The sequence below is a fragment of the Pseudopipra pipra genome, chromosome 1 (genome assembly GCF_036250125.1).
Source record: "Pseudopipra pipra isolate bDixPip1 chromosome 1, bDixPip1.hap1, whole genome shotgun sequence".
NCBI lineage: Eukaryota > Metazoa > Chordata > Aves > Passeriformes > Pipridae > Pseudopipra > Pseudopipra pipra.
Window position 1 is genome coordinate 43,671,915 of NC_087549.1, and position 20,659 is coordinate 43,692,573.

The following is a 20,659-nucleotide window of genomic DNA, read 5'->3' on the forward strand; positions in this document are numbered from 1 at the left end:
AGCATTCACTTTATAAACATTTTATGAGTTTAGTTGTAATAAGAATAATATTCACTTCTATTACTTGCAAGTAATTTTAGGTGACTAATATTTTCTTTGTGACCAATTATTAACTCTCAAAAAGAAAAAATATTTCTAAGGTTGCAATTTTCAAGTTCTTTCAATGCTTCAGTTTCTCATTATCTTAAGAGAAAAAAAAAGCACAGCATTTGATACTTCAACATGTCTTTGTCAGGATGGCACACAGGAGAATCTCTGCCTGAAACAAAAAAAAATACAAACCTTTGTCCTCTGCCCAGAAGTCTACTGAGGGACCAAGTCCACATGTCCACACTGAAATCAGTGAAATGTCTATCTGACAACTGCAAGTCTGAAACCCGGTAAAGACAAATTACTCTTTTAGTTGTGGGTCCAAGAACGAAAAAATTATAAGTCAAAAAATTACCTACTGAAAACACACCCAAAGCACTGTTCTTTGTCTTTTAAAACCTTAAGTTAAATAAAGGCGCTTAGTGTTCCTGATTTCTTTATAAGGCCAAAAAAGAGAGGGAGTCACTCAAAAACAGTTCCACTGAGTACAAAACATTACTTATACTGCTTGGAAATCACACCACAAAAATCCCAACAATACTTTTTTTCTTTTCCCAAAACATGCCCTCTAATACTGAAATTAAAACACCTACCACCATTTTCTTCTCCATTATTATTGTTTGTCTCAGCCATTTCAGTGCCATCTAACTCAGATTCACATCCTAAATCCAATGTTCCATCAGTAGGGCATGTAGATTCTTCTTTCTACAGTTAAAAAAGAAAAAGAAAACTAAAATTAACAAGGAAAAAAAATCAATCATGATCCTGCTGCATCTCTGAAAATAGATTACTGCAGTGTACTCGCATGCTTACATTTCAAAAAGAAAAAAAGAGAATAAAATAAAATATGCTTGTGAGTTACTTTAAAGAGAGCCATAAAAACAGACCTTGATTAAAAAACTGCAAACCAAAAAAAACTGTTTTGTGAATTCATAACATGCTATTTTAAAAAGAAAAAAGTCAAATAAAATGCAAGATCTTCCACTTTTTCTTCTTCTTTATTTTTTTTTTTTTAACAGAAACAGACTTGTTTGGCTGTTAAAAATCCTAGTTTTCCAGTTGAGTGTCTACAACACTGCAGCAAAACACAAATCCTTTAATGTTTCTTTTCTGCCTTTGCCTGTTTCCTGAATTCAAATAGCTGAAGCAACCTGGAGCTCAAGCATGGGAGTGATTGTGAATACCTGGAATTGTGCCAAGAATCTCTCCCGATTTAAAGAAAAACAACAGCATTTGTTCTAGTGAATTGGGAAACAGAGCTCCTGAAAACTATTAATTTAGTTTCAGGTACAGAATTTTTAGTTATCAGGAGCAGGTAAATCTATATACTTTTATATTTTTATACCCTTATACCAAATACATCTGTCATAAATTACAACAGATCCTTCCCCTTAGCCCAAAATTTTAGTTGATTACATTTAGACTGCCAAGCAGATAATCTCACTTACTTGTTTCTCATCTCTGCCTCACATTCCTCCACTCCTGTTGTGAAACCCCTCTAAGTTTGATCATATACAACAAGAAAAAAATTCCACCCACAGAAAACATCATGTTCGTAGCAAAAGAGAAAAGCAAAACCAAAAGGGAATAGAAATAGCATAAAGGCAAAATGCTATCACTATAATTATATTCCTTCTCAAAAGCAACCATGCAACCTGTAAATTAAAAGTTGATTTATATTAGACTTGCAAATAATTTTTCACTATTCAAAAATCAAACATTAATACAATTACTTAATGAGAAAGTCAATGATCCTCTTGAGCTCACAGCTCATAAAACAAAGGCCTTTCTGTGAACAACTCTGACACAGCAGCATTTTAGCTAAGCTGCATGTTTTTTATACCATGTGCCAAATTCAAGAACATGTATATGCTTTCTAGGATAAAACATTCAATGTTTACTTTCATTATAAATCCTTTTAAAAGACATCTGAAAGCAGTTAGAAGGACTATCAGGTCATTTCCTCTCCAAAGAATCTAATCTGTTTACCTTTATATCTATTGAGACATTAATAAAATGGATTAATAGCTATATGTACATTCCATTTACAAAATTTAAACTTACTTTGAGAGCATAGAGTCCTGATTTCCCAGGGATTTTGAAGAATGTTCCATCACCTACACGAGTGTTAGTATGAAGCATTGCATTCAGGCAAGCTAATGGAGAGGTTCCACTGAAAAATAAAATTGTGCAGTCCAAGATTGAGTGCCTCTTGCAAAACTATTCCTTCAGTCTATTTTTTTTAAACTCATGCTTGCCTGGCTTTTTTTTTTTTGCCCCCTCTCTTTTTTTTTTTTAATTCTCTCAACCCTGAAAACATCTACATTACAATAACAGGCCAGTTTCAAACTTAATCATATGCATCTGTCCCCTAGGCTTGAGGCAAAAAGTCTGTGAATTATAATTATGCTTTTCTTCATACAGCAACCAGTTCCACATTCTGAGAGAACCAAAGTCCAAATATTTATGTGAAACTACTTCATAAATAACACCACGAAGCCTCAGTTTTAAAATGTTACAGACAATGTGGCTGCTGCACATGAATGATCAAAACAGTACCAAGTTCAAGGGCAGCTGCATCCCATAGGATGAAAGGCAACAAAAGAATAATAAAGAGCCCAGAAAGAACACATTTAAAATTAAAAGTAATATATAGTAAAGCCACCTTCTGGCTTAACATGGTCAGCATGCATTATTATACATAAATATGAACACATTTGTACCTTTTATGAAGCATTATCTTTTCTAATTAGAGTTGTTTTAGAGATTAAGAGATTGACCTACTCAAGGTAGTAATTGTAATACCACTGTGGAATGCATATTAAAGGACTATTTAAAAAAGAAATACAACACATTAAGAAAAAAGAAGTATTTGGACAGGGATGTCTTTGTAGTATATGCATGTTTACATCTCAGAAAAAGAAAGCACATGTTTCTAACCCTAGTTAGACGCATACTATTCTGAAAAGTTGATCTAAAAATGGTGGGCAAGGAAGTATTCATAAATTATTTTATTTTAATTTAAAAATTAAAGTACAAGATTTATAGATGTACTATCACATCTTTGTCCCCATTTACTGGCTACTGTACACAGTGTACTCAGGGACTGAATCTGAAACTGTGCTTCTTCCCTGGGGTCCCTAGTCTGCACGCACGCTTATCTTTAGCCACGTAAATATATTCCACTTGGTTAAGTGGAACAATGCCTGTGCATTAAATTAAGTGTGTTGCTAAGTATTTCAGGATTAATTATATACTCAACTATAAACCAGGAACAGGGCTTCAAAGTTCATCAGAAAGTACTCTTCTTCATTCTGCAGAATTATAACACAACATCTAATCTTTGTTGAAAATTGCATGTCCGATCTCTTTTTTATAAACCGGACTGAAATTTTTGTATTTCATATGGTGATGTTTTCTGTTGATTTTCATGGCTTCATTACAACAAAATTTATCCTTATTGTACATGTATTATTTTAATGGCAAGATCAATAGTGTGGTAATTGCTCTTCCTGTAAAAATTAAACTATAAAGTGTCCTCAGGCCAGGAAGTCCTGTCTGTTATAATTTATTTGCTAGAGGTCACCTAATGTATCACATTACTAACTCTAAAATTAAAAATTTCAGGTAAAAATGCTGCTTGTTGATAAACACAACAGATATGTAACAAGTATCTATTTTATGACTATCCTAAATATAATCACACAATATGAAAATTCTGGGAAGTGTCTTTTTTGTTTGTTTCTTTTTTCCCCTCTGCAAATAAAATTAATACCACATCTGGTTTTGATATAATACTGTAACAAAATACAAACCTAACTATATTAGAAATAAAATGATACTGCTAGCAGTGGGACAGAAAACATTAAGAGAGTTCATTGAGTTTAATGATTACTTAAAACACTTTTTTAATACCTAGAATACTTATCTTTACACATTTTCCTTACTGCAATGATGTTTGACAAGAAAAGACACAAAGCTTTTAATACAGCAGTTAGTTGCGTAATCTCTTCCATATGTTAACATACATAATGTGAAGCAATTTCAACTCTCTCAATCTCGGATCTTTTTAGTGAAACATTATTACCGATCAAGACTTTCTCTGCACGATAGAAAGAACTTGCTGACTCTGCAGTGGAAGACAAACTCAGTATGTCAACGAGAAACAAAACTGCAGGCACATGTATGCACGATTTGTATCCTTCTATTCTGACAGAGACACTCTGGAATCCAAACTTATTTTTAGATATCATTAACCAATTAAAATGATACAAGATGAATGAACCCAAAATAGAGGATTTGGCAACATCTCATGACCACTACTGTGCTCACAGCAGATATCTTAATCTTCAAAGTCTAGACAACTGGCAAGTCGACAACAGAAACTACTCTTTGACTTACAAAGAAACCCGTATTGGCTACTGAGCCAAGATGTACTTTAACTACTGCTATGCTTGTTGCCTACAGATATCTGCAACTCCTAATGGCATGCAACCAAAGGGCCATACCTACCCTTCTTGAAAACTGCACTTGGGTATGTCTATAACGAGCACAAAACAAACCACACATAACACACTTAAGTGGAAATGAAATAATAATCTGGACACAGTGAGGTAGGATTTATTTATTTTGAGATAGCAGATCAAACTATGATCTATGTTGCCCTTTTTCACTGCTATGTTGACCCATGTTAACCAATGACTTCCCTGTTCTTCTGTCAGCACTGGCATCCTTGAAACATTGTATTAAAATTCCCAGATGTTACTCACAACTGATACTGGAAATGGTTGCAACACATGCTATCACAACACATAGGACCGTGGTTCAAAAAGCCAGCAGAGATCCCATGATGCAGACTGATGTCTGAATCATAGAGCACTTTCTGAGGGAACTGTACTACTTATCGCATGCTTTCTAAATTCTCCTACAGCCTGAGGACATGTTCCTTCTGCTCACAGCTCCTGGCAGGTATTAATAAAGCAGTCGAGGCCTGCCAAATATAAGGCTGAGTATCTCTGAATATCAAAAATGGCACAGCTTGACCTAAGTTCTTGAAACACTCCAAATCAGTTCAACTTTGATTCAGTCAAATGAAATTGGATACAATAATATTCTACTTTGCAACTTGATATCTGTGAATTTTAAGAGCCATAATATATTTCAAACCGATATGCTGCAAGTTTTATTGCCACAGTCTGCACACAAGAAATATGTTTACCATTTACAGCCTTCAGATGCAGAACTTTCATACTATTTATCATCTTTTGGGTGAGACTGCTTTAAACCACTGTGGTACTCTAAAAGTCATTCATACATGGGAGTTACCATCTGTAGCAGTATGTCTTTAAGATCAGTATTTTTCTGCTTGTCTGTTTATTTTACATGCATATACATCTATACACACATACAAGCAGTGTACCCCCCCAAACACACACTTTCAAATAGGTTTAAAAAATGAAAAGTTACTTACTTTCTGTGAAGGTGATGTGATGTTATGATGTTACAACAACCAGCAATATAGGAAAGAGAAAAAAAATCAAAATACAACACTCATTAGCTTTCCAATATAAAAGTTGCTAACATAATTCTATCATTTAAAAAACATCAGGCATTTCAACGTTCCATAAATTCCTTTCCCAAAATCACTATGAGTTAGTAGTATTCAGCACATCCTTTCAAAATTCCTGTTCATTATCAAAGCAACCTTTTTACCCCAGCTCCCCCAGTCAAAAATTTCTCCAACATTTAGTGATTCTGGGCTCCCTCTACTGGTCACACAGCCAGTGTTACCTAAATCGAAATGCCAGACTACGGTTTCCACACACAAAACTCTGCAAAAACACGCAGGAGAAGTACACATTTCAGTTATTTCCTCCTCTGCCACTCTCCCCAAAATCCTACAAAAACCTGTAAAAACACCAGCAAAAACACTACTTATTTTTAAACTGTGAACTTCTCAAACACATAGTTTCATCAGAAAAACCTTGAAAATGTCCATGGTTATACACTTAATTTTAACAATCTTTGCTAGACTGTTTGCCAAGAGGCAAAAATTACAATCTTGGCAAAAAGATATTTTAAATATGGAAAATAAATTGACTAAAGCTAACTTGTCTAGGCAATATAGTGTGTCAGACCGCAAAAGTTCCCCAACATTATGCAGGCAAAACACCTCAGGTCCTGCAGCAAGGCAGCATTTCAACTACTCAGTTCCACTATATGTGGTGTAACCTCTCCTTCCTGATATGTTCCCAAATCTATGACAACCACTGTTAGAGGACCACTGAGGTAATGCAAATTTGTTCCGCATTTATTTGTTTGAAATCATCTGCTCATTTCATAGAGATACATAAACAGTCACAAGGGAGCAACAATTTTTCCTCACTGCTGGAAAAAAGTAAAACCAAAAGGCTTCAGAACTAATTTCTGATTCAAAGTCACACAGAATAAAATACATTTATAATGCACATAAGTTACACCAGTTTCAGAGTGACAACAGATAAAGAAAATAAAACATATGAGGGAAGGTTATAGAAAACCCATTTTGTGGTACAGTAAACAGAAAAGTAAAAGAAGGAATAAATTGTTATTTTCCAGAAACATGTAAAAGGCCGCTGAAGTTAATTGAGATAAATGTTCTTCATGGCCACTGGGGAAAGAAAAAGAAAGTTCATAGATAGTCTTAAAGTGTGAATGTAGCTGTTGATGTTTTAATCAACACCAGAACTGAGCAGGGGAGTTTGTAAAAAGACCTTTCTGAGAAGCTTATACACACACCAGTCCTGGCTGGTACATAGATGGGAACCTGTCCCAGTGTTTGCATCGAATGATCTCTCGAGCAGGCATCCAGCACTGCGACCTATGATTGTTTATCTCTTCAATAAGTCGAAATTCTTATCAAAGACTGGGCTAATAATATACCCTAAGTATACTTTTTCCAACATATACAGCACCTAGAAATGCTGGAAAATTGACTAGATGTCTATACGTGCATTGCTTGCTGAAGTGTTCCACAGAGCACTACATGAAGCACTAGATACACCAAGTGTGATGAAGCCATCTTTGGGTGCTTCTTAGAAGCTTTCCACAATCTTCAAGGAGCTGTGTGCTCATGGTCCTGCAGTCAAGTGCCAGCAAAATGTCCCAACTTGCCTTACAAGATTGTAGCCATGACCTAGCTTGGGAATGCCACACAAAACCACCAGGAACCTAGGCAGCTATACCAAGACAAGACAGCTGTCCTATACATGAGGAAGATAGGCAAACTGCTGCTGACTGGTCTAGAGCTGCTCTCCTCCCACAGCCATACTTGACTGAGCTGGCAGTGTTGTAGCAGCTGTTAGTGCTAGGGCTGCAGCAAGATCTTTCAGCTGGGGCTCAGAAGGAATACCCAGGAGAAGTCCACTAAAGTGAGGACTGAAAAGAAGACCTGGCCATTTTACTGTATTCAAATGGCACAGGATCCTTCCCTTGGCACAGAGGGAAGTAGAGAGCACAGGTAAGCAGAAGACAATGTTGATCAGTGCAAGATTTCCTGCCAACCACTTGCAATTTTTTCAGCAATAAAAGTTTCAAATTAGTCTAAATAAACCAGCCAGCTGACCCCGGCTGGACATCATGTGCCCACCAAAGCTGCTCTATCACTCCCCTCTTCAGCTGGGCAGGGGGGAGAAAATATAAGGACAGGCTCATGGGTCAGAAAGAAAAGGACAGAGAGAGATCACTCAGCAATTATCATCATGGGCAAAACAGACTCAACTTGGGGAAATTAATTGAGTTTATTACCAATCAAATCAGAGTAGGATAATGAGAAATAAAACTTTAAAACACCTTCCCCCCACCACTCCCTTCTTCCTGGGCTTATCTTCACTCATGATTTTCTTTACCTCCCCCACAGCAACACAGGGGTGATGGGGAACGGGGGCTATGATCAGTTCATCACGTTTTCTTTGGTGCTCCTTCCTCCTCAGGGGAAGGACTCCGCACACTCTTCCCCTGCTCCAGGGTAGGTCTCTTCCACAGGGTGCAGTCCTTCAGGAACAGGCTGCTCCATCAGGATCACAAGTTCTGCCAGCAAATGTGCTCTAGCACGGTACTGGAAGGAGCCTGCTCCAGCACAGGCTTCCCATGGGGTCACAGCCTCCTTCGGGCATCCACCTGCTCCAGTGTGGAGTCCTCCACAGGCTGCAGATGGATCTCTGCTCCACCACAGACCTCCATGGGCTGCAGGGGGACAGCTGCCTCACCATGGTTCTGCACCATGGGCTGCAGGAGAATCTCTGCTCCAGTGCCTGGAGCACCTCCTTCCCCTTCTTCTTCACTGACCCTGGTGTATGTAGAGTTGTTTCTCTCATATATTCTCACTCCTCACTCCAGCTGCAACTGCTGTTGTGTAGAGCTTTTTCCCCCCCTCTTAACTCTGTCATCCCAGAGGCACTACTACTGTTGTTGATGGGCTCTGCCTGGTCAGCAGGGGGTTTGACTTGGAGCTGGCTGGCTTTGGCTTTATAGGACATGGGGGAACCTTCTGGCAGCTTCTCACAGAAGCCACCCCTGTAGCCCCCCACTACCAAAACCTGGCCATGCAATCCCGAAACACAGGAAGACTGCAAGCAGTATATTTGCTTTCTCGGCCAACCTTAAATACAGACTACATATTTGTATTGGGTCTGGCTGAGACGGAGTTCAATTCCCCACAGTAGCCCTCACAGTGTTGTGCTTTGCATTGGTAGCTAGAATGGTGTTGATAACACACCAGTCTTTTGGCTACTGCTGAGCACAGCATCAGCACTGTAACGTTCCTTCTGGGAGGGGACACAAGTAGGCCAAACTAATCACAGGAAAGGAAAAAGCTAAGGAAAGAAGCAAGAAGGGGGGCATTCATTGTTTCCAATGGCTGCCTGCTCAGGAACCAGTATGCGTGCTGAAGCCCTGCTTCTTGGAAGTGGCCAACCATCACTGCTGATGGCAAGTAGAGAATAAACCTTGTTATTTTTCACTTTGCTTTTGCGCACACAAGTTTTTGCTTTTGCCTTAATAAACTGCCTTATCCCAACCCACGAGTTGTTTTCCATCTCACCCTCTCTCCCCTTTACGACTGGGAAGGGGAGTGATAGAGCAGCTGGGTGGGCACCTGGTGTCCAGACAAGGTCAACCCACTACCAGTATTCCAGGTACAATTTCATTCAGAGTCATCCTTCACTCAACAGCAAAATCACAGACTAAGCATGTTAATCCAAACTAAACCAATTTAAATTATCAAACAGAAAACTTGATTTGAATAATCAATTAAAATCTTGCTTTTGATTTTTTCCCACTTATTTTCCTACTGCAAGGTTAATTTGTTCATTGCTTAAAATTATTAAAATACCCCAATCAGCCAACAAATAGAGCTTTAATGTAATCTTACTATTTGATATTTGGAGACTACAAATGCATTCAGCAATTATCTAACTTAATGTACAGAAATTAATTCAAGTTGTATTTTCTGATGTTAAAATAGCAATGACATCTTATTTACCAAATCATTACAAGTATACTTATTTCTGTCAAATCATCTTTGGAAAGGAACTGTAATTTCATTAAGGGATTGGCTTTTGAATACTGAATGAAAATATATTAGATGTGCTGGATATAACATGAAAAAAAGGGAGACTTTCTAAAATATCACATATCCAATATAATTTACTAAACAATAAAACCAGGTCTTAATATGTGGGTAGTAGGTAGCTAGGGAACCATCTACTACTTCTACATATATAGACTAGTGAAACTGTAGAGCTGAAAGATCTTAGCCTCTCACACAAAGTACTTATTCATAAATTTGAACAAGAAAAAAAGCATTTTGCTTTTTGAGGTTCCAACTGGCTTCTTCATTTTAAAGAAGCCAGAACTTAATGAGAACTACAGAAAATACTCCTGATACCTACAGTTGATGTGACTGTCCAAACTATTTCTGTTCTGAAGTCTTAACCACTAAAATAATAAAGTCACAATAAATAAAGTCTTAAGCCTTAAGTCACTTGCTAAAATTCTATAGGAGTTGAAGTACATAGAGGTAGAATACTATTTATACAGTTTGAATAAATTATACTTAAGGTTTATTCCTATTATAAGTGCTCACATTTTGATCTTTAAATGTATTTTAAAGGATTAAAAGAAATTCCTTAACATACCTATTTTTTATTTTTAATGAATTTTATCCATATTAGCCAAAATTAACATCAGTTTTGTTCACATATCGGCAGCACCATGAAGAAAATTTTTACATCTCTGGTCTTATTTATGCTTCACATGCGGTACCTGACTTTCAGACTTCAGATATCACCAACAGGGCTACTGTTCTTGAGCAGGGTAAATAAGCCAGGCTATCAGGCTACAAGACAGACTAGCACAGCTCATTCACCTATAGTCTCATGGACTGTAAACAACTACCAGTAGATGGTAGGGGAAAAGACTCATTATATGTACTACTAACATTGCTCCAACATCAACCCTCATATAGATTTCTTGTTTTTTCTAAATCAGATGAAGATAGAGGCAAGATTATTATTAGTATGATGGAAAAACCAAGGACCAGTACAGACATGCTGTAATGTCATAGATACCCAATGTCTATCTCAAAAGCTAGCAGTTTTCACTGAAGTTAACCTAAGCAGTGAACGCCAAATATGTAAAGCAGAAGAACCTAGTAATGAACCAGAACTCTGCCCTTTGCAGCTTGTGTGGGTGTTATAAGCAGCTAGAATCACAGCTGACTGAACTGATATCTCACCAAGAAACCAAACCTTTTCAATGTCCTTCAAATGTAAAATAATCTGAAGCAATGCTGTAGAGAAACTCAACACAGATCCTAAATTCAAGCTAGGTATCATGAAAAGGTTTTTGGTTTGGGGGGGTTTTTGCCATTCTTAGCAGAAAATCTCATTTACAAACTCATCTAAGTCTAGTTTTACATTTTGAATTGACCAAAACTGGAATCAGGGAAGGAGTTAGAAGTAAAGCTCCTTTTACAGAGCTAACAGGTGTCCTCAGTCTCTTATCAGACCACCTTTGAAGCATTAAACAATGCTGTCTCTCCTTGGAAGAGAGACACACAAAAATTATTTTCAAGTCTTGTGTGAAGGATATACATAACAAACAAATACTGGAGATTATGCCACCACCCTTAAGACCCATTTCTGCTACTTCTAGGATCCTCCTGCATGAAGCAATATCCCTCTGGGCCTTTTGTACATCTACATACAGTCATTGTTTCAGTGATTACATGGCGTTGGCACATACAATAAAGACCAAACATAATAAACCTCTAGCCATGTGTCATCATGGAAAAACTAAGGGGGACAAGTGAATGAAACTGCTAGCTGCAGGTGAACGTGACAGAAAGACAGGGGGTGCTGGCAAGAAAATGTTATATTATTTCTTTGCTGAAGGGTTTGCCAAACTGTTTGCATTCACCCACAGTCAGTCACAAGTGACTAACTGATCACACAATGTAAGACGTTTCTTGGAAAGCAAAGCTCTCGTGCATGACTACCCATACATTTTTATTCTAATTCCCTCTAAGTAGCCAAGAGTTTGGCTCACATTTGCAAATGATGGCATAGACTTAGTGTTTTTTCACCTCTTAGCTGTGTTGCAGCACTATGGTATATCTAATTTTTTTTTTTCTGCAGGGGTAAAGATTATTGAAAACACACCTGATCCTGTCTTCTGCTCTGTGCAATGGCCTTTCACAGACATTTCAATCAAGTCTGGCATTTCCATCCTCACCTTTAGAGCACTCTGTGGTCTGAGGCCAGGGTAGATGAAATTCTGATACCCTACAACACTGAAAATTAATCTTTTTGTTATTTAGAGCAAAGTATATTTTATCTCATGGTGCTGGCAGTCTGAGAAAACTTCTGATAGTGTCAAATCTGGTGACAATAGCCACAGTAATGTTTCAGAAGAACACAACAAATGGAGTTCATCTGTGGTGAAAATGGAGCTTTATTAGGACTGGTCTAAACCAATAAAATGAAAAGCCCTGGGAACAAAAGTTCATCGCAAATCTCAGTACTCCTTAAGCCAGCAAGGCTTTTGCTTTTTTTTTTTTTGTACCATTTTTTCTCATAAGAAAGTCTTTATTTACAAAAAGTTCCAGAACCTGTATAAAATTTAAGTGTTCCTGAACATAATTTTATAGAACTACTGTGATGGATTTGCCCTTGAAAATATTTACAATGTGTCTGAAAACAAGATGCCAGCAGTACAGCAGGTAAATTTGAGAAGAAAGAATAAAAACCACACAAATCTATCATATCAATCCCATACTATACACTACAGACTGAAAGATACTGACAAGTTTTTCCAAAATTTAAATATCCCTACTCATTATTTTTGTTGATTATCTTTACTCATGCCTCTAAGTAAGTCTCCCTGAATACCTTGAATGTTCTGAAAAATATGCTTGAAACACCATTACACCTCATTAAATGATATTCACATATGGCAACAAGCATTCCTTGACCAGAAAGGAAATGAGAATACAAGTTTTATAGAGACTGTTTACACTTTTCTGTGTTCCCTAACACCTGAGAAAACCCCAGGTTTTTCTTCTTTGTGAAGAAAAATCTCAAAGAAAGGATATATATGTAAATGCATCTCTGCACTTTGAGTCTTTACCATTTCGTTAGATGTCGTACAAATAATACAAGAAAGAAAGCAATGCTAACAAAAAAAGGGCATTTTGAACGTGTTTTTGAAAGACACAGGCAAAGATTAAAGAGTACCTTTTGGAATCATCCCAAAAGAAAAATGTTTCAGAAAGAAAACTACCCCAAAAGAACAAGAAATCAGCACGTGTCAGTTAGTCACGACAGCTAAGGTGTCCCCTGGACTGAGAACACTCTCCTCATTCAACATCTCTTAAAAGAAACTATTTGATTTTTTTTGTGTAACAAATTCTTATACTGGTCAAATAACACTGTTCTTTCTGACAGCTACTTCCTATTCAAAAATGTATGGGTTTTTCTCTTTTTTCTTTTAATAGTTTTAACTGATTTCATTAAAAAGCACTAGTACATTTTTCATTTTCTACTCCAATATCAATGTTCACCATGAAGGAAAAACTATAAAGACAGTGAAAAAAAAAGATTTCTTGCCACATTAAAGGAATTCTGGAGTAGAGGTTAAAAAATGGCTTTCTTAAAGAAACCATGGGTTTTATATATACGATGTCTTATTTTAGTATCAGATTTCACAGACCCCTGTGGGCTTTAAATACATATGTTTAGAAAAATGAAGTAATGATTATGCTACAGTCAAAAATGTACTAAACCCAAGAAAAACATTGCCACAAAATGTGCAATGTATAAAATGAAAAAAACCACCCCACCCTTCCAAATATTCTTGGCTTCAAGGTGGGTGAAGCTTACTCCTCAAAAAAAAAAAAAAAAAGAAGTCAAGGTGGAAAGTAAAGTGACTATGCTAAACAAGACGTAGTCAGTAATCACTGAATGCCTTTTGGCCTCTAATATTTAATCATCCTACACAAGGGACTTCTATGAATTTATCCCAAGTTCTCTTGTTTAATTTGGCTTTTTAACTGGCCGGTCTCCACAACTGTCACTGCGGAGTTTTAAGAATATCTTGTGCATGTGTGTAATTGATAAACAACTGGTCGGTCAAATGCAAAAAGTACAGCCCCCCCCCTCCCAAAAAAAAAAAAGTTACAGCTATTTTTAAGAACATTCAGCTCCACCAAGGTTCACACACTCATATAATTTACAGTGGGAATAACTTCCAGAAGTTATCTAGTCCAACATCCAACCCTCTGCTCAAAGCAGGGCCACTTGGATCTAGGCCTCATCTACTCAGGTTTTGTGCAATCTCCAAGAATGGAGACTTCACAGCCTCCCTGGACAACCTTCCTCCTGTGCTTAACTGCTCTCACCGGGAAAGTATTTTTCTTAGTATCAAATCATAATTTTTCATGTTTCATGTTCCATGATACATGTTGTGTCTGCTGCCTCTAATTCTTTACTTCTCATGCTGTCATTATGCAATCTCCAAGAAAAGCCTGGTTCTGTCTCTCCTACGCCCTCCCATTAGTGAGTTGTGGAGTGCCATGGGATCCCCCTGAGCCTTCTCTTCTCCTTTGTGAACAAGCCCAGCCCTCAGCCTTTCCTCATATACCATATGCTCTAGCCTCCAGCCATCCTGGTGAATCTCCACTGGACTCACTTTGATATATCAATCTCTTTCCCGGACTAGGGGGCCCAAAACTGGACATGGTTCTCCAAATGGGGTCTCACAAGTGCTGAAGGGGAAGGATCAGTTCACTTGACCTGCTGGCCATGCTCCTGCTAATACAGCCCAACATGGGGTTGCCCTTTGCTGCAAGGGCACACTGATGGACTACTGTATGCCTTGTTAACCATCACAACTCCCAGGTCATTTTCTGCAAAGCTGATTCCTGGCCTGTTAGCCCCCAACCTATACCACTACATTAATCGCTATGTTCCAGAGGAACAAGTTTGCTCTTGCCTTTTTTGAGTTTCATGAGGTTCCTCTTAGTGTAATTCTCTGCTGTCTTGATCCCTCTGAACATCAGCCCAGTCTTCCAGAACACCAACTGCTTCCTCCAAACTTGCTGAATATGCTGAATCTGTCCCGTTATTTAGGTGTTTAATAGTATTGTTAAATACCAAAATATTTAGGTGTTCAACAGTAACAGCCTCAGTATCAATGTCTGAGCAACACCACTTAGTAACTGGTTATCAACTAGAGTTAGCATGTTTGATCAATACACTTTGGGGCCTGCAGTCCAGGCAAACTTCCCTCCACCTTATTGTCCACTTCTTGAGTTCCTATTTCACCAATTTGACTGTGAAGATACTAAGGTCTTGCTAAAGTAAAGGTAAAAAACATCAGCCTCAGCTGACAATCTTGCTGATGTCCTTCCAGTGCACTACACCTATCCTTCTCTGAAGGCAGAGAAGCTTCCTTCTATTGTCCAAAGTCATAACTTTCCAACTTCCCGATCCTATGAGTCTCCATTCACAGTCAGCTTGTGACTACTATGTAGGTAGTCCACAAGAAGCAAGTAGCCAACATAAACTGTCAGAACTGAGAGTCAAATGACTCCTTAGGTTGGCCTTGACCTGCTGCGGCATGCCACCAAAGTCCCCAGAAGTCGGAGCTTCAAGAAGATTTTCCCTGAAGTTTCCTCAGGAAGCTCAAGAAGCCTGGAAACTGCTGCAAACTGCTCAATCTCTGATTAGCTGCCTCTGCTGGAGGTCTGCAACAGAGTGACAAAATATACTGCAAAAGAACAACAGGACTTCTGAGCCTCTGCACCACCCACTGAGGAAGCCCATGCAGCATCTGACAGTGGCTTCATTAACTCTGTTGCACAACGAAAAAGGGAAAAGGCGGCAGAACAAAGTGTTGCCAGAAAACCACTATGAGCCAGGCCTAGTTCAGAAGGCTGAGTAGGATTCCTACTTTATCATGCTATACTAGGAATGTAATCCTGATGCAGTCACAGCTACCAGCCACACTCCTCCCCTGACTGATTAGAAGAATTTCCAGCTTTTCTTATCATCCACAGCAGGGACTTCTGTTACCACAGCTGTAATGGTTGCAAGACACCACCCTGCAGTTATACCAGCAATAATGCATCTCTGTACCTGTATGTAAGGTCATAGAGTAGTTTCTGCTTTCACCAACAAGGTTTGCACCAAGACTAATACTGGGCTCACATCACTTTCTGCCAGCTCTGCCACTTAACGAAGCAGTCTGAGTGGCTTCCCTCTAAGTCAGACCACGTGTTCCTGCCTCCATGACGTGTTCTTCCCCAACCCCCCTTTCTTCTTTATTTAGAACTTGATTATTTCCCCAAACAACCATGTGAATGCTTGTGCCAGCATCCAGGGAGATGGGCAGCCCAGAGCAGGAAAAGCAGCTTGGTGAGAGCAGGATTATTATTTCGGCTACAATATTGGTTTACAGTAACTGGAGAAGGATGGCCTCAGACTGACACAACTGGTTCCCATTTCAGACTTCTCAGCGCAAGGCCTGTATTTCACCTTTTGTCAGTTAACACAATGCGCTCCCTCCAGCCGCTCCCGAACCTACATGCCAGATGCAGCTGGCTCGCCTCAGCTATAACCCCTTGGGTTGCTACATCTGGACGCAGAGGAGGGGAGAGGCGGAGGTACCACCCTGCTGAGGGAAAGCAGAATTACCAAGCTTGAAGGAGCTCGACACCCCCACATGTTCCTCCGCTCGAGCCTAATGTCATGTCCCTGCTCTCTCACGCGATATCAGTGAAGTTTTCCAGTTGTTGCCATTAAAACCAATTGCAACTAAATTTATAAAACTAGAAGAGGTGCCGATGTACATACATCTCCTTCTACCTTCCCCCAGTAATGAAAAGAAAACAGAAGAGGCAAATCACAACACACTGTTAAAACCCATTAGAATTAAATTTTAAAAGGCAAGCATATTTCAGTAAAATGGCTTAAATTATGGCAAAATTTAACCATTTAAGGAAATAATAGAAAAGTATTGCCAAGCAAAGTACTGTACAAAGTACTCTACTAAGTACTACAGAGTTTAAAACTGTTTATAATTTATGAGAATTATGGATTTCTTTCTTCATATCAGAAATCTTTACATCTTTAATATGTTATTCAATGTTGAGCTACCAGACTGTTATATGACATTATTTTATTAAATAATATTTCTCCCCAATAGAAACAACAGCATTAAAGCAAATTGCTATGCTGATCTTAGAGTGATTAATTTTTCTGTCCTTATACTCACTAGTAAAATCTTACTGAGTTATCCTAATTAAATTGGCATATTAACTTTGCCCATTCCTAAAAATTGATGCATGCCAACATGTTGGGCTGCCAGAGCTTGGCTATGCTGTGCCATTTCAGTCACACCAGTCACCTGCCTAAGTAATCAATTGTCCAACTCAGGAAGAAAGTTCTTAATGCTTATTACAATTTCTTTGGAAATTTTTACCTGGAAAGAATGTATCTATTCATTGAATGGCAATGCTGAAACCAAAGTTATTTTAATATAGGGATTTTACTGCTTTTACTTGATGGAAAGTAAAAGGGTCTTGGTTACCACATACAAGCTCTTCCAGTCAGTCAAAAATTTTTACTTCACTGCTAACAGCACGCAGTTACAGATTTCTCAACCACAGTGGACTTGCTTGGACTTGTTTCCTTTTTATTATTTTTTTCCCCTCTCATTTTCTTTTGTCTCCTTTTCTTTGGTCCTTTCTTTTCTCTTTCTTTTCCTTCTCTCTCATCTCTATTTCTCTTCTTTCTTCCTTTTTTTTCTCTCTTTTTCTCTCTCCCACCTTGCATTTCTCTGTTTTTCTTTCCCCTTACATTTCTCTCTTTTTCCCTTTATATCTTCTCTCTCTCTCTGTTCTCCTCTCCATCTCCTGTTCTCTCCTTTCTTTTCTTTCTCTCATTTTTATTGTCTTCTCTTTTCTTTCCCTGTATGTGTTTTCTATCCTTTTCTTTCCTCTCTTCATTTTTTCACCTTTTCTCTTTCCTTTCTTCTAAATTGTTTTCTCTTTTCTCAATTTTACTTTTTCTCTCTTCTTTTTAATTTCTCTCATTTTCTTCTTTCTTTCCTTTTTCCTCCTCATTTCTCTTCTCTTTACCTTGTTTGTTCCTCTCTCTTTTTCTCCCTTTATTTCTTTCCTCTTGTGGTGGGTTAGCTTTGGCCATAAGCCAAATGCCCACCCAGCCATTCACTCCCACCTCCTCAACAGGAATCTGAAAGGAAAGGGGATGAAAAACTTGTGGGTTGAGATAAAAGCAGGCAGATTGCTTACCAGTTACCACAAGAGATAAAACAGACTCGACTTGAGGAAAATTAATTTATTGCCAATTAAAATAGATTTGGGTAGAGAGAAACAAAAGCTTCTCTCTTCCAGGCTCAACTTTCCTTTTTCATTCCCAATTCTTTTACCTTCCCCTCACTGAGTGGTGCTGAGGGATGGAGGGTTACAGTCAGTCCACAGCAGCTTCTCTCTGCTGCTGCTTCCTCCTCACGCTTTTTGTCTGCTCCAGTCTGGGCTCTCCAGGGGCAACACCTCCATCAGGAAATATCCAGATGTCCCAGCATAGTATTCTCCACATGCTGCAGTGAGGATATCTGCTCTGGTGTGGCCCTCCACAGACTGCAAGGGCTCCCCCTCTGCACTGGTGCCCAGGGCACCTTCTCCCTTCCTTCTTCTCCGGCCTTGGCATTCACACTTCTGTTCCACACATTCTTTTTTTATTCTCTTCCTCTGCTTGAGTGCTGGTTTTGTCCTTCCTTAAATATGTACCACAGAGGCATCACTGTCTTGGTTGCTGGGCTCAGCTATGTCTTGTGGTGGGGTTGCTGGAGTCAGCTGTGTCTGCACAGAGGCCAACCTGCAGCCCCCCACTGCCAGTGCTGTGTTATGTACACCTCTCCTCCTTTTCCTCTCTTTTCATTTTTTTCATTTCCCTTTCCTCTCTCCTTTATCCTCCCACTTTCCCATCTTCACTGTCTTCTCTTTTTATCTCTCCTCTCTTCATTCTTCTCCCACTTTTCTCTCTTGCCCTCCCCTCCATCCTATCATATCTTATTCTGATAAAAGAATTATACTTCTTTTAAAGCAGAAGTATAATATAATAATAATAAACCTTTTTATGAAGCATGAACAACTGAAATCCCTAAATTTAATTTTAGTTTTGTTCATTTCTATTAAAAACCAAAGAAAGTGCACCATGTCTTATGCCTTCTCTTTCACAAAAGTTCAGAAAATTCCCACAGTTTCTTTTTTCTTTCTCCCCAGTTTTCAATTAGGATATGACTTCTAACTGAAGGAATTTAGAATTTTGAAACTAAATGTCAAATTCTGGCACAATTATGCAAAAGCAACATGTTTAACATCCAAAACATCGCACCCAATCCAAAAAGAGAAAGCCAGAACATATGAGAACAACCTATTTCTACATCTTCAGTTCTTACTCAATTGAAAAAAATAATTGCGAAGTCTATTGTATCATGCAAGAGAATGAACAAATAAAAATAAACATTCCTTCCCTTACAAAAGATTTTTCTCAATATTCTTGTATTTGAAGAGTAATTCAGGAGTTGAGAAAGTTTTACTCAATTACTCATTTTCTACTAATAAACAGGTAGAAAAATCAAACTGATACAAAGAATAAGGAAGCTCAGAATAATCACAAATAAATAAAGATCAGATCCAACAACAAATTACTGTTTTCTAGTAATACTTATTCCTACAATAACAGTTGTATAAGCAAGACCATAATTTCACCTTAAACATTATAATAAATGTAATTACTACAACTTGGCTGACTAATAAATGCCAATTATGTGCCTAAAATATTTTTGTTAAGGCTCTCATCTGTAAGAAAAACCTGAAAATAAATGCAGAATGGGCAATCACAGTACGCCCTGTAACTTTAACAATATAGCAACAAATTATTTATTTTATTGTGTCAAATTAAAATATTTGTGTGGATGTGAAATGTTTAAGTTATACTTGTTGTACATTAGGGAGTTTAACTTGGCAAAACAGCATAGTAAAATTTCTTTCCTTCCCTCAAAGGACCAAGCAGATACTTTTATTTTTGTGTTTTAACTTACTCCAGCTGTTGTAGTTCAGTCTATTAGTAGATCTCCTTATTCCTTTTTGACTTAAAACAGCTCCTTAAGTCTGGAACTGAGAGACTTAAGTTTCTATTTAACTTAAAAGTAAAAGTCAATCTAATTTCAAAATGTCACACACAAAATTTTAAAATTATAACAGTAGAAACCACCAAATATTTTGTGAAAACATAGGACTGATAGCTAAAAGTTTTAGACTGGCCATTCCTGATAGGCATATCATTCCATCTGAAAGGAAGCTTGATTCTCCTGAAGTCATTAATAAAGTCCCTCTGAATGTAGAAGCTGAGACATGCCTAAGAGAGCCAAAGAAACTAAAAATAATGTGGCTTACAAAAAAACTCAGTCTTAACCACAAATTGCTTAGTGTTTTTAATAAAGAATTAAATGATACATTTAGTATTAAATTAATTAACAGTACAAATTATGTCATTACTTCGTGGACTGTAGCTCAGGCACAAATAATCTTGTATCAACACTATTTTCATTTATACAGTTCATTACATCATCTGACTGAATGACATTTTGATGCAATAGTTTACATTTATACCATTAAGCTACTACTACAGAGAAAGGTTAATGGTTGGTCTGGATCCCTTTCCCCACCCTCGACGTGGGGGAGCCCAGTTGTGGTTCCTTCTCCATCTGAAGAACCATTCCGACGTCTTGAAAGGACGGGGAAAGGGAACTCCAGCGACAGGGTTTTTCAGGCCCCGAGCCTGGAGGGGAGAGGTGCTCCCCCCTCCCCCCACCACCCACGTGGCCCCATGGCAGGCACAGAGACAGCACACCGGGCGTGGAGAGGAGGCAAGAGAGTGTTTATTGTTGGGGATGTCACATTTATAGGGTTAGGGAGAATCACAGGTTAACCAATTAGAAGTCT

General features: G+C 38.2%; 1 protein-coding gene across 1 annotated transcript in view; it reads right to left on the bottom strand.

Annotated features, from left to right (window-relative positions):
* ASXL3 (ASXL transcriptional regulator 3) overlaps positions 1–20,659 on the bottom strand; it is a 134,318-nt gene that overhangs the window by 72,291 nt on the left and 41,368 nt on the right. The window contains exons 5-6 of the mRNA XM_064654143.1: positions 2,155–2,263; positions 684–795 (exon numbers count right to left, since the gene is read on the bottom strand). Of these exons, the coding sequence (XP_064510213.1) occupies positions 684–795; positions 2,155–2,263 (221 nt within the window). The remainder of the gene's footprint in view (positions 1–683; positions 796–2,154; positions 2,264–20,659) is intronic.